The sequence below is a fragment of the Marmota marmota genome, unplaced genomic scaffold (genome assembly GCF_001458135.2).
Source record: "Marmota marmota marmota unplaced genomic scaffold, marMar, whole genome shotgun sequence".
NCBI classification, from domain to species: Eukaryota; Metazoa; Chordata; class Mammalia; order Rodentia; family Sciuridae; genus Marmota; species Marmota marmota.
The window spans coordinates 10,695,635-10,709,485 of NW_026000051.1; the positions used below are offsets into that span (position 1 = coordinate 10,695,635).

The window sequence follows — 13,851 nt, forward strand, 5'->3', positions numbered from 1 at the left end:
AGTTCTGGCTTGTTCTCATGGGCCTGCGGGTTCTCTCTTCATAGTCCCTTTCACATTATATGCCTTTGCCTGCACCCTCCACTCCCATTAATGGCTTTTCTTGATATGAGTAGGCCTTTTTCAAATCTGCCTAACTGCTGGGGAGCAGTTGATCCATGCCAGCAGCCAGGCAGGTGGAGCCCTACCTGTTTCCATCTGTGGAGTGCATGTGTATCGTGACAGGGTGAGCAGCCAGCCTGGCTCCCAGGGGAACCTCCCTGGGAAAGCCACATGCAGGTAAAGGAGGTTGAGACTCCCAGCTGGGTGGTCTGATGCTGCTTCCCCTTTTTGCCTCTCCTGTGAATGTGCTACAGGCCAGCAGGGAGGCAGAAAGGAAATTTGATTTTCTCTCTGAGTTCCACCCCACTGGCAGCTCTTAGATGGGTTTATCGTGGTTCTGGAGCAGCCCGTGAGTAGCCCTCTTCCTCAAGGTTCCATGAGGAGTCCTGAGGCTTCCTTGTTAGGCTCCTGTGGGGAGTGTGGGCGTGCTGAGCTCAGGGAAGCTCATAAACATTTAATGTTTCATAAATTCGTTTTTGCCCACTTCAGCCCATGGGGTGTGGGGTGGAAGGCAAGTGTCAGGGGGATGGTGGGACCCACTGGTCCTAGCCCACAGCCTTTTCTTACTCTGACTGCCTGGATGTCCCGTGCTGCCTGCCGACTCCTTCCCACCTTCTCTTAGCTTAAATGTTACCCCTAGGTGAGAGAGGGCTCCCAGTCACTCGGTCATAGCGTCTTCCTCTGTTTCTTCATAGCTTTTGACACAAAAGATAATTACTTGGTTTGTTTTAATGTCTGCCTTCCTCTGCTTTCCTTCAGGGGAACATGTGTTTTGTTCATGTTTTTGAATAAATGTATGATTGAATGATTTTTCCCATATAACCAAACTATTATTACCTGTCCCTTATGAATTTTGAAAGCAAACATGTCTGAACCAAACAGTTGACCCACAATGCAGTGGTTTTATCCTTAGCACATAAAAGTAGTGACTACTTGTTAAATAGACAGAATGCAGTTCTTATTATATATACAAGACACACACGTTATAAATGCACACAAAATTGTAGCCGTGTCGATTTTCCCCCACTTCTAGATCAGTCCAGCGACTGGTTGGTGCTCGAGGTGTTTTGTCCTTCGTTTCTCAGATAACTGATTATATTCACTCTAGTGTCACAGAATTTCAGAGTAGGACAAGGACTTAGAGATGCTCCATTGTGGCTGCTGGTTGCTAGTGTACGCAGACCCCTGTGTGGTGTTAAATTGCCTCTCACCACTGTTCTGTCACTGCCTGTGTTTGACACGGTGCCTTTTGCCTGGTGTGAAGCGTGTGTGTAAAGCAGACTTCCACATCTTCAGCAGCCCGGTGGCTTTTGCTCCCTGCTATTTTCTCTGAGAATCATTGATTTGCCTTTTGCATTTACCGTACTGTCCCACTCAGTCCTGTGGACTGCTCTGAAAAGCATGGATCCCAGGCATGAGTTGACCTAGGAAAGTTGTTGGAGCGATATAAATATATAGGCTCATGCTTATGAGTTTTTTAAATGAAGAAAAAACAATAACAGGCTATGTGTTGGCATGTAAAGGGAGAGATTGGAAGGGCAGAGATAAAGTAGATTTCTCTGAATAGAGCTTGTTTTATACAGTTGACTTCCAAACTATATCAATAGTTAACATAATTATAAATAAAATTTGTCAAAATGGGGAAAATAGAAATTTCTAAAAATTAATGGTATGGAATCAATTAACCTCACTACGGATGGCACTGGAGGCATGGTCACACAAAGAACATTTCAGTGACGGAAACAATGATTTGACCATACATTCCTAGCAGGAATATTTTACAGGCAAGAAAAACTGCCCAAAAGTTTTTTAAAGATATAAACCGTTTTCAGTGGTTAGTAATAGTATTGGTATTAATATTCTGAAACTAATGTATTTCTATTGTAAAACAACTCTTAAGTATCATTAGGAACTAAGATTTTTACTATGAATTAAAAAAAATTAAAATCAAAGAAATAAAGACCCTGTAATTGTAAATTTAAATTGTAAGCATCAATATGAACTCATGATGTTTTTCTGTTAAAAAAATTTACTAACTCACTCTGTGTAAAAGGCTGAAGAAATAAAATCTGACCAAGTGCCAGCAAACACCCACAATTTCCAAACTATGATGTCTAAATGCCTTTTCCCCCAAAAGGATCTTGGGCTCCTTGGAAAAATGACTCTATGTCTGGGCAGGAAATACAAGGAGCTCAGAACCTATTTTATCCTAGTAAGAAAGGACAGGATATAGGGAAGAAACCTGAAGATTTACAGTAGCTCTCAAAAGTGTAGGCCCTGGACCTGCAACATCAGCATCACCTGGAAATTTATCAGAAATGCAGATTCTTGGGCCTCACCCAGACCAACTGAATCAGCCACCCTGGGAGTGGCCTCAGTAGTTTATTTCACCAGCCCTTTTAGGAGCTTTGAGAAACCCTGGGTTAAAAACTTAAGAAACTTAAGAAACAACAGATTCAAAATATGGATGTTACTTGAATCCTGAATCAAACCAGTTATTAAAAAGTACAATTATGAAGCAATCAGGGAAGTGTGTCTATTAACTCCATATTTGGAGATACCTATTGAGTATCTGTTATTTGAAACTACCAGAAGTCGTTCTGATTTTGGATTTTTTTTTTTTCAGATTTTGAAGAATTTGCAAAGAATTTGTGAGTTGGGCATCCCTAATCTAAAGATCAGAATGCTCAAAATGGGGCTGGGGTTGTGGCTCATCGGTAGAGTGCTCGCCTAGGCACTGGGTTCGATCCTCAACGCCACATAAAAATAAATTAATAAAATAAAGGCATTGTGTCCAACTACAACTAAAAAATATTTTTAAAATGCTCAAAATGCATTGGCTCAAAGAGTTCTGGACTTTGGAGCATTTTGAATTTTGGATTTTGATTTTAAGGATGTTCAACCTGTACTAAAGAATTATGTTCATTGTTTAGGTGAGCTAATGATATTATGGTATTTTAAAATCTTTTTTCCCAGATATATATATTGAAATATTTTATAGATGATATGATTAGTTTCTAGGATTGGTTTCAAATTAATTTTAGAGAGAGAAGGAGCTTGGGTGTAGGTGAAATAAGTTTGGCCTTGAATTGATAATTGCTAAACTGGACAGGTTCCTGGGGGGAGGGTCATTATCCAATTCCTTCTACTTGCATAAACATTTGAGATGTTCTTCATAAAAAGGAAAGCAAACAAACAAAAACTCTTCCCAGAAGCAAGGCTTCGAGACACTGATGGAGGATTTTGTGGCCTCCTGGGAGGGGAGGGGCTTCCATTTCTGCTCTCGGCTCTGCGATGCTCACTGAGTTGTTCTGTTGATATTGTCAAGAGTGTTCTTACTTACATAAGCATTTCCTAATTCCTCTGTTATCGATAAATAGATACTATACTTCATTATGCTCTGAAATGTTCAGAATCCTGAAATTTTTTAAATGTTATCCAATTTTATTCATGTATATTGTTGCATTCTGAAAAATTTCTTTAAAATGTTACTGTTTTTCAGTAAAGTTATCAGTTATTAACTAAAAAGAATGAAAGGAAAGAGAAAATAAAACAAGAATTGTTCTGTTGAGTGACTGTTGATACTGGGCACTGCTCATATACATCTTATTTTACCCCTTTACCACGACCTTGGGGAGTTAGGTTTTTTGTTTTTTATTTTAAATTTCTAAATTGAGGTATAAGAATCAGATGTTCTTATTTTTTTATTTTATTTTAAAATGTTTTTATTTTTAACTGATTCATAGTAATTGCACATTTATGGGGTAAGTGTGGCATTTCAGTACACATGTGTCATGAATACTGGTCAGATCAGGGTCATTGGCATATCCACCACCTCAGACATTTATCATTTCTTTGTGAGCATTCAAAATCCACTCCACTATCTGGAGTTAGGGTTTTTTTGTTTGTTTTGTTATTGTTATTGTTTTGTTTTTGGTATTGGGGATTGAACCCAGGGCAATTGACTACTGAGCCACATACCCCCAGCCCTTATCTAGAGACAGGGCCTCACTAAGTTACACAGAGCCTGGTTAAGTTGCTGAGGCTGGCTTTGAACTTTTGATCCTCCTGCCTCAGCCTCCCAAGTCGCTGGGTCTATAGGCATGTGCCACCATGCTTGGCTTGGAGTTAGGTCATCTTGTTCACATTTTCCAGAAGTAGGAGCTGAAACTCCAAGGAGTTAAATGATTTGCTTCAGCATCACACAGCTAGGAAGTGGCAGAGCTGTTTTGGAGCTCTCGCTGTTTTTTCTAAAGTATCTTAATGCTGTAAAAATGAAGGATTGAATCCAGTGGCACAGCAGATGTAAATTATTACAATCTGTGGTTTTAAGTGCTGGACAGGATGTGTACAGGGTGTTAGGAGAGTGCCAATGAAAGGTTGATGGCAGGCACGTCACAGCACCTGCTCTGCGTCAGGCAAAGGTGATCGAGGGAAGGAGGAGCTGGTAGTTGACAGGGGATGCAGGCCTGTGACGACCAGTTGCTACAGTCCCCTGGATGTGGGCAGTTATGGGGAGCCTCAGCTCCTGGTGCAGAAGGGGCATCAGGTGAAGCCTCCTGCAGGAAGGGACAGCTGAGCTGACTATAGAAAGAGAAACGGGTTAGCCAGGCCAGGAGTGAAGTGGCCATTCCCGGCTTCCATGGACTCCTCTGAGTCTCATCCTCCTGCAGTGTGATGGGTGGGTCAGGGGTGGTTATTCCGGTGTCACAGGTGTGGAGTTAAGGCTCTGACTGCGGGGCAGTTTGTCCTAGGATGGAGCTATGACCACAGCCCAAGTCTCTGTGGGCCCTGGATAGCAGGAGAGAACCGTGCAGACCTGATGTCTGAGTTAGGGTCTGTTCTGGAAGCACTGAAGACTCTCTAGCTGACATGATTGGCTAATCTTAAAAGTGGTTAAGGTAGGGAATCAAAAAGTGAAACATACCTTAAACTTTAAACAGATAAATATACTTACATTCACCATTCTTTTGATGGAGGGCCAGGGCCATTTCTTTGACTATGGGGCTGCTGTTTGGAGTTCCACATGTCCTTACTTTCATAAGCCACATCCATAATGTATGTCTGTCACTTCCAATTTCTGTTTCTTTACGATGAAGAGAAAACTTAGACACTTGTGAAGCAATCTGAATTTAGAATTCTTCTAGACTGTGTTCCTCCCACATCTTGTATAGTTGTTTCACCCACACCTAATTTGCCAGAATGTGTTTTTCAGTGGCTCGCCTTTCTCTGGTCTTTCTGAAGCATATGTTAGTTTTCATAGTCGGTTCTCTCTACCAGACACAGGCTTCATAGGTTCACTTAATATTTAATTAGATTCTGTAATTCTGTTACAACTACCATAAATAAGTTTGGGAACAAACTAAAGGGACTCTTCATAAGCTGACAACTCAGCATCTCCCCTTGGAGCAGAGGTTTTTGAGTGCAGCCGGGAGAAGCAGGTGCCAGGCTTTCTTGCCACGAGGAAGGGAGCTGGTTAAAGTGTCTCAGTCCCCCTCTGAGCACTGGGGACCCAGTGTGGCCTCCCACCTCTACTCTACTCTGAAAATTCACAGTAGGTCCTCCTAATGGATAACACTCACCAAGAAATAGTTTTGTATTATTTTTTTTCAAGATTTAAACACAAAACTTAAAAATCAGCATAATGTTTTTTATTAAACAACAACAACAAAATTTGAAATCACATCTCCTGGAGACACTCTTAGCATCTTGTGGCCTTTGACCTCCAGCTCTGTGGCTGTGGAAATGGGTTCAGATTTGTGAAACGAATGCTGTGGAGGCAGAGGGCAGCCTCTGTTGTTCTGGGCTCTTTTTCTCTCTCATTACAATCTTTTATATATATTGATATTTACATCTATAAATAGAGCTCTACAACCTCATTTTAATAGCTGCAGAATTACTTCTTTCTGTGTAAGTACCACAATTTATTTTAGATCCATATTAAACAAATTGGGTTGTTTTTTTTCTGCTACCACTAACAAGGCTGAAGTGGACATCCATGGACAACCAGCAACTTTCTTGTGCTTGTACGGTTGTTGTTTTGGGGGTAAATGCTGTAGTGTAGACTTGCTAGTTCAGAGATGGTCATGCACTTACAGTAGATCTTGCCAGGTGTTACCCAAGGGCCTTGCCAATTTGCAGTTTTCCAGTGGTCATAAGACTGCTTTCTTTCATCTGTATTTTATCCAGTTTGCCAATCTGATGGACAGAGAAAGCCTTCTAGTTTTTATTTAAATATCTCTGTTAGTGACCTTGAGCATCTTTTTATCTGATTTTGCAATTGTTCCTATGTGATTTGACATTTTATATTCTTATTTCAGTTTTCTAATTCCTTTTTTCTTTAGATTGGAGAAATGAAAGCAGAGATCACCAAACTACAGAACAAATTGTTTGAACAAGAAAAGAAGTTGCAGAACAGCATGAGGCTTTTGCAGCAGAGCAAGCACCAGGAAAAAGTCATCTTTGACCAGTGTGAGTGAGCAGTGTGGGTAGCCACTATGCTTAACCACTTCCTGCCCTGGCTTAGCCACACTGGAGCCCAGACCAGTGGTGATGAGGCCCCCGGGTTCGGGTGTCTTTTTAGGCTGCATTCTTCCTGACCTGCCCAGACTCGTCTGTTCACTTCCCATGTCTTGGTGGCAGGGATGGTCCTCTCACTGGGGAGATGGGGGTATGGCACGTGCGGTATGGGAGCACGGAGATGGCAGTGGGGTGGGTGTCACTGTCCTGGGAGGTGAGCATCCTGAATAAAATGATCCTTGAGCCAAATCTAAAGGGAGTGAATGTCATCAGGTAGGACAGGGGGTGACATTCCAGGCCAGGAATAGCGGGGATAAAGGCAAGAAACCAGAAGCGTTTCTATTGGTTGCCTACGACAGGTCGAGGTAGGAGGGGCCCGGGGACTGGGCCTTATGTTGTGACAGGCTTGGGGAGGCTGGCACGTACAGCAGAGGGTCGCCCGCCATGCCTGTCAGTGAAGAGGCTTGGTGCTCTACCAGAGAGCAGGACATAACAGCAAGGACGCGGGATCAGAGTAGGTCATGGACTTGAGGAACCCTTCTCCAGGCAGGTGCGGAGCCCCAGGATCAGAGAGCCAGTCAGTCCCAGCTCTGGCCTAGCCACTCACCTGGTCCCTGGTTTAAATCTTCAGCACCGCTCAAGGCAGCTCCCATCAGCACCTCCTGGTGACCCTACCGCGGCTGGGCCCACGCTGCCTGCATGTTGGTTTGCTTGTTTGGGGAGACTCTATCTGGAGCTCCTTCCTCTCCAAGGTGCCTGCCACCTTGGATGCTCTGTTAGCAAAGTCCCGTTTTCTCGGGGTCTTCCTGGGAGGCATAGAACCTAGATTGTTGCCAAGTGGCAGTTTTCCTGACACTCCCTCGCCCGAAACCTTCTGGAAGTGGACTCTGTGAGATGGGCAACAAGCTCACTTATGAGCAGGCACAGCCCCGGGGACAGGCGCTCCTGCTGGCGGGGAGCTCGGGCGTAACTGAGGGTGGGGGTTACACAGCTTAGCTGTGGGAGCACTGCTGAGTGCCTCAGGGAGCCTGGCCAGGTTCTGGTTCAAGACTGACTGGGCCTTGAGGGATGGCCAGCTGAGATGGCAACAGGGCAGGAACAGGATTTTGGTGATGGCCTTGTGGCCTCATACCACAGCCCAGGAGGCAGGAGAGTAGAGTGTTCTGGAACATGCTCAGGACACACCAGGGCCTTTGAGGAGCCTTGTGGGACAAGCTGAAGGTGCAGTCCCTCAGGTGGGCAGTGGGGAGGCCTCTTGGGGCAAGGCAAGGCTGTCGAGAAGTGGGGATGTTGGGAAAGCTAGTGAGGGGTCGGTCCAGCAGGGTGGTGGATGTCATGAGGTTTTGGCTGGGGTGTTCGTGTCACTCCCTGGGCAGACAGTGCCAGTCATGGCCATGTCAAGGTAGCCATGGGACATTGGGTCAGACTTCTGGGCAGCAAGGGGCCAAAGTGATGCTCCGTGTAGCCCCCGAGGCTGGGAAGCAGAACTCTGCCCTGGCACCCTCTTCCTCTGCAGCCTGGCTGGGATAGCGGCAGAGCACAAGGAGGTTTCAGAAGCAGGCATGAGGTTCACATGAGTCTAGTGACCACGGTAGACAGTGCCACACCCTGTGTCCTGGGTCAGCAAGCAAGTCATTGTGAATGGGCACAGTGCAAAGCTCTGACTTCAGTTTCCTTATCCCCAGGGGAGACAGTAATTCCAAAGGACTCACACTGGCCACACACATAGGCCTGGGTTCTAATCATGCTGCATAGAAAGTACCTCTGTCTCTCATCTGTAGAGGAATGTGAAGCTTCTGATATGAACTGTCCTTAGCACAGTGCGGGGACAGAGTTGCTTCCCTCTCTCAGTTAGTCCAGATGATCTAGGGTACAGAGGTCATTCAGAGCAAGCCTGAGAACATCTCACAGCATCTCCCATCTGATGAGCTGTCGCTGTCTCTGCATTTTGTTCCAGCCAGTGGGCAGCTGCAGCTGGCCGGGCTGTGCCTCCTCCTGCCCGGGCTCGGCAGCTCGTCCTGACCAGTCAGGCCCTTGGGAATTCCCCAACACTGCCAGCCTCACGGGCCTGCTTCTGGCACCGAAGTGACTAAATGAAGGCTGGTAGCATTCCCTCTTCCTTGCCCACACAGTGACAGGAACAAGCAAGGGCTAGGGCTTATCCCTGCCTGTGTCCTCCCAGGCTCTATAGGGGAAAGTAGGGAAAGGGTGACCTGGTGAGACTTAGGACTCTGCTGTTCACTGGGCACGTGACCTGGAAACACCAGCCTCAGGTCCTCATATGCCAAGTGAGGACAGTGATCCGGGCTTGTGAGGTGAACCTAGTTGGCCAGGTGGGGCACCCTCAGGTGGGCATCTTCCTTGCCGGCCTCCCCTGAAGTGGGAGGAACCCTGGACTGACTCATGTGACCCTAGGGTGTGAGCCTCTTCTTTGTGCTGGGACAAGGCTTGATTTGGGACACATTCTTTACCACTCTGTCCCTCCGTCTTTTCGTCACAGTGGGGATTTCTGTACCTGGGAACGTGGGTGGTGCTGTTCAGATGTAAGGGCTACATCAAAACTTGGGTGAGGTAACCCTTAGCTCATATGGTGAGTTTTGTTCTCTTGGTATGTTCAGTACTCTTTCAAGATTATTTTTAACCTCAATATCATGATACTTAATCTTTTCTGGGTCACAGGCCCCTTGGTGAATTTTGAGAAAGCTGTGGTCTCTTTCCCCAGAAAAATGCACACATTTATACCCACACATAGACCTGCACGTCACATCCAGGATGTAGGACTCTCCAAAGCACACCCATGGCCCCTGGTTATGAACTTCTGCTTGCAGACTTCAGTGGGGAGTGGAGGTACAGAGAAGCAGTGGCCACTTCTGAAGTTCATTTTGTTCAGTTAAAGCCCACATGGCCTGTCCCTTCCCCTGATGGTGCAGATTGCAAATAGATTTTATTACCCCAGGTAGAATGTTTTGTGAAGCATAAAAAGATATTTTCTCTAGGTCCCCACAGATTACCTGCTGTGAACACACCACTGGGAAGCTGGGATGTGGTGTTGGTTTCAGTCTGTTTTAGCTGCAGGTGCTGTTGGTCAAAGGCCCGGATCCGGGGCTTGTGCCTGTGCCACTGGGCACGGGGCTGATTCCCTGACCCTCACCAAGCCTGTTTAGAATAGGTTCCTGGTAAGCTCAGAATCCGCTCAACAGTGCCGTCCCTGCCGTCGCTGGAGTTTGTGTTGGAGAAGAAAAGATGGAGGAGGAGGTGGTGCTCCTTCAGCTGCTCTCCTGAGAGGTGGACACTGCCGCTCTCTGGAGTTCCAGTTCTGCAGGCCTGATGTCAGTGGGCAGCGTCCTCTGAGATCACCCACCAGCCTGCTCCCATCCAGGCAGAATGCAGCTTCCCTAGGGAGACCGTGGGGGCTATTCTGCCATCTGAAAGGTGGGGGTGGCCAAACCGCCCAGGGTTCTCCTCCCAGGCTTAGGAACTTGGCAGTGTGAAACCCCACCTCTGCTTAACTTCCCTCAGCACTTGATGTGGGTCTCCACACATGGGTTTGCTCCCCCTCTGCTTCTCAGAGGGCTCAGGACACCATGAATGCCTGGACCTGCCCTGCACCACGGACCTCCCTGGCCCACAGAGAGGAGCCATCAGGTTGCCTGGGTTACCAGGTGGCCTTGCAGAGCCTTGGTATTGCCCCTAACAATGGCATGGCATGCTCTACCCAGTGCATCCCTGTGAGACTGGCTTTGTGGGGACTGAAAGAGGTGTCAGTGGTCCACCCTTTCTGATGTGTCATTTGTGCTGGGCCCCAAGAGGGGACAGGTAGACCCTTCATGCTCCTCTCTGTTCTGGATTCTTCAGGGTGGTTCATGTGTCAGAGCCTTCAAGTTGGGCTTCTCCTACCTGAACTGGGCTTTTTCACTGCCCTCCCAATGTCTGGTCTCTGATCATCTTGTTCTTTGCTTTCTCCCCAGTGCTTGTAACCCACAAGGTCCTTCGGAAGGCCAGAGGAAACCTAGAGGTAACTTCATCCCTTTGTGGTTTTTTTTTTTTTTTTTTTTTTTTTACTGAAAGCCACGTAGTGGGTGGGGATGGGTGCAGGACCAGAAATGATCTCTTTTGAAAAATGAATTTGGAAGTGGAACCAAGGGACATGTCCTCCATATAGAGTTGTATTTTTCTGCCAACAAAGAATGACAAGTTTCATGCCTATCTTCAGTATTTGTTCTGGTTTTTAGATTTGTTTGCTGTTTTTACCAGGGGAAAAAAGCAGCAGCCAGTGACTGGCACATAGTAGGACTTTGTTAAATCTTTCTGGAATGAATGAATGAATACAGTATGATCTCATTGTCCCTTTGTTCTGTAAATATTTGCTGATCAAACTAATAAGTCTTAGAAAGCAGTTTCAGGATCATATCTTGCTTTTAACTCGGTCAGGGATCTTACTTCCGAAACCCTCCTCCCCTCGACCTAAAACCCTCCTTTTTTCCCCCTCCCTTTCTCCAGCTGAGGCCCGGGGGTGCCCATCCAGGAACAGCCAGTCCCAACAGACCTGGCTCCTGAGGACTTGAAGCTAATAAAGCTTGTGGCCCCGAGATCACGCGTCTCTGTTCCAGCTGAGGCTTCTGGTGGCTGAGGGAGAAAGGGGAGAAATGGCTGCCTGGCCCAAGGAAGTCTCTTTCCCTCCGTGTTCTCCATGCACACGTGGCTCGTGGTTGTGGCCACAGAGGTTCAGGTGCTCTGCGGTGAGGCGTGGAAAGGCCTTGAGCTCTGGGAGGCTGCGTGGGTCTGGGGCAGAGGGATGGCGCTGAGGCTGCATGCGTTGCTGGGCTCCACGTTTGTCCTGGGTGACCTTGGCTCTCACTGGCTCTGCAGTTTGAAGAATCTCCTTAAATGATTCATTGCATTCCAAGGGGATGATTCAGTCACTTTGTGTGGAGCCTCAGAGCCTGGGTCCCAAACTCCCCCGTGGGACAGGCCAGGTCTCAGGAGTCACTTGATCCTCAGATCTCGCCCTGAGCCTGCTGCTGAGCCCTCGCAGGTTTCCAGAGAGGAGGACTCCATGCAGCGTGGCCTTGGGCTGTGCCTGCACCCTACAGGTGCTCGGCCTCTCACAGTCACCTGGAGAACAGCCCTCTCAGTGGTGCTGTCTGACTTAGGAAGGAGCAGGGTAAGGCTGGGACTTGGCATTTGCACTGTCCCGATGATGACAGTCCACCCAGTGTCCTCATTGGTGCCTGGGGGTACTTGCTTGCTACAGCCTTGTTATTAACCCTGCTTATCCTTAACCTTTGCCCTGAACGTCACAGTGTCCCTGAGAAGTAAACAAAGCAGGGCTGAAGCTGGCCCAGGGACCTCCTGGAGACAGGGCAGACTTGGCCCCCAGTTGTGCTTTGACATGATTCTCTTGGCCTTGCTCTTCCTGTCTCACAGTCCTGTGCCCATGGTCAGGTTCACAAAGTGCCCAGCTGGGCAGATGGGCCTCTTGTAGGAGGCTGGGCAGGGAGCACTTGGAACCCTGACTCAGTGTCCCTCACTACCTCTGCTTCTGCCATGTTCTGTGCATTTGAGTGACCTTTGGGATGACCCTGCATTTTGCTTTCCTTCTGAAGTCACTCATGCAGACCTTCTGCCTCTAGCTGTGGCCTCCCCTGCACCCAGCTCCCGGCTGCCTCATCCCCCTCTTGTCCTGACCTCTTAGAGTTGTTCCCTATCTCTGGTCCTCTGCCTCTTCTCCTGTCCCTGGGCTCCTCTCTAGTATTTAATTCCTTTTCCATCCAGTTTGTTGGTCTTGCGCCCCACCCCCAGACTCCTTCTCTGCCCTACAGCAGCTGAGGTGCTGAGAAAACAGGGCATCTGATCATGATGCTCCCCCACCCGATAGCCACCAGTGTCTTCCCGCCACCTTCTGGTCCAAGCCCAGGTCCCTGACAGGGTTCATGGGGGCCCGTGTCTGGCCCCTCCGGGTGCCCCTGGCTCCTGTCATTCCACTTCCTTGCATTCTGGTCGGGTCCAGGCGAACTGAACCATCTCCAGCTCACTGGTGGGGCCTTGCTGCCCTGCCCTACCCAGCCCAACCAGGGTGCTGACTCTTTGAAGTGCCCCTCCCACCCTTTCTCTTTCCAGCTAGCTTTGAGTGGTCTTTCAGAAATCTTTCCCCCATTGAGCCTCTCCCGATCCTTGATGCTGTGTGCTGCATCCCTCTCTGCTCCTGCTGCCCCCAGAGCCGTCACTCCCTGTTTGGGGACCTCCCTGAGCTCCTGGAGAGCGTCTTGGCAGGCCTGGTACACAGAGCCGAGAGATGGGACCAGTTCCTGGGAGAGACCTGATCCGAGGAGCCCGTCTTCAGGTTGCTGGGAGACAGTACTAACTCCTGTGCAGCCAAGGGCAGCTTCAGGCACCCCACAGTTCCTCCCTGGAGCCCCCAGAGCCATGTGGAGGAAGTGATGGTGGTCAGGGTCACCCTGTCTTCACAGATCAGCCAAGAGCCTTAGCTTATGGTTAATGGAGCCAGGACTTGATCCCTCTTGATCCCTCCTGTCCTTCCAGACCCCAGACTGGCTTCTCTGCCACCCACACACCTGCCCAGATGCAGGGATGCTCAGCTGGAGGCAGAGGGAGCAGAAGCCAGGTGAGCCCAGGAGGGGGGGCCTTACCCCAGGTACCCTGGACAGGTAGTCGGGAAGGTCCCTTCCCGCAGGGGTTCCTCCTCTGCACAGCCACCCCTCATTTTCACATTTGCCTGGGTGTGAAAACTCAGATTTAGGCATAATGTCAAATGGAGTTCCTTTTCCAAGAAATCATACCATGGTCTTTCCAAACAGAAGCTTGGTCAACAGGAGGCCTGGGTCCAGGCCCCAGCCTCCACACCTGTCAGATGGGGCTTACCCTTCTGCCCAGTCCTGATGGCAGAGTTGATGAGAGCCTCAAAAATTTAGAAATAGCTAAAAATAACATTCTTGTCAAAAATCAGTGGCTCTTCAGTGTCTCTTCTGTGGCTGGTCTCAAGCAAGTTTTTTTTTTTAATATTTAATTGATTTTATTCTTTAAATACATGACAGTGGAATGCATTACAATTCTTATTACACATATAGAGCACAATTTTTCATATCTCTGGTTGTATATAAAGTATGTTCACACCAATTTATGTCTTCATACATGTACTTTGGATAACGATATCACATTCCACCATCATTGCTAACCCCCTGTTCCCTCCCTTCCCCTCCCACCCCTCTGCCC

General features: G+C 47.9%; 1 protein-coding gene across 10 annotated transcripts in view; it reads left to right on the top strand.

Annotated features, from left to right (window-relative positions):
- The window catches only part of Cdk5rap2 (CDK5 regulatory subunit associated protein 2), a 186,595-nt gene extending 173,011 nt beyond the window's left edge, over window positions 1–13,584 (top strand). For all 10 annotated transcript variants that reach the window (XM_015497679.2, XM_015497682.2, XM_015497681.2 and 7 more), the window contains 3 exons: window positions 6,444–6,570; window positions 10,587–10,633; window positions 11,119–13,584. In XM_015497679.2, the coding sequence (XP_015353165.1) occupies window positions 6,444–6,570; window positions 10,587–10,633; window positions 11,119–11,175 (231 nt within the window). In that variant the 3' untranslated portion in view covers window positions 11,176–13,584. The remainder of the gene's footprint in view (window positions 1–6,443; window positions 6,571–10,586; window positions 10,634–11,118) is intronic.
- Window positions 13,585–13,851: the final 267 nt, after the last annotated feature.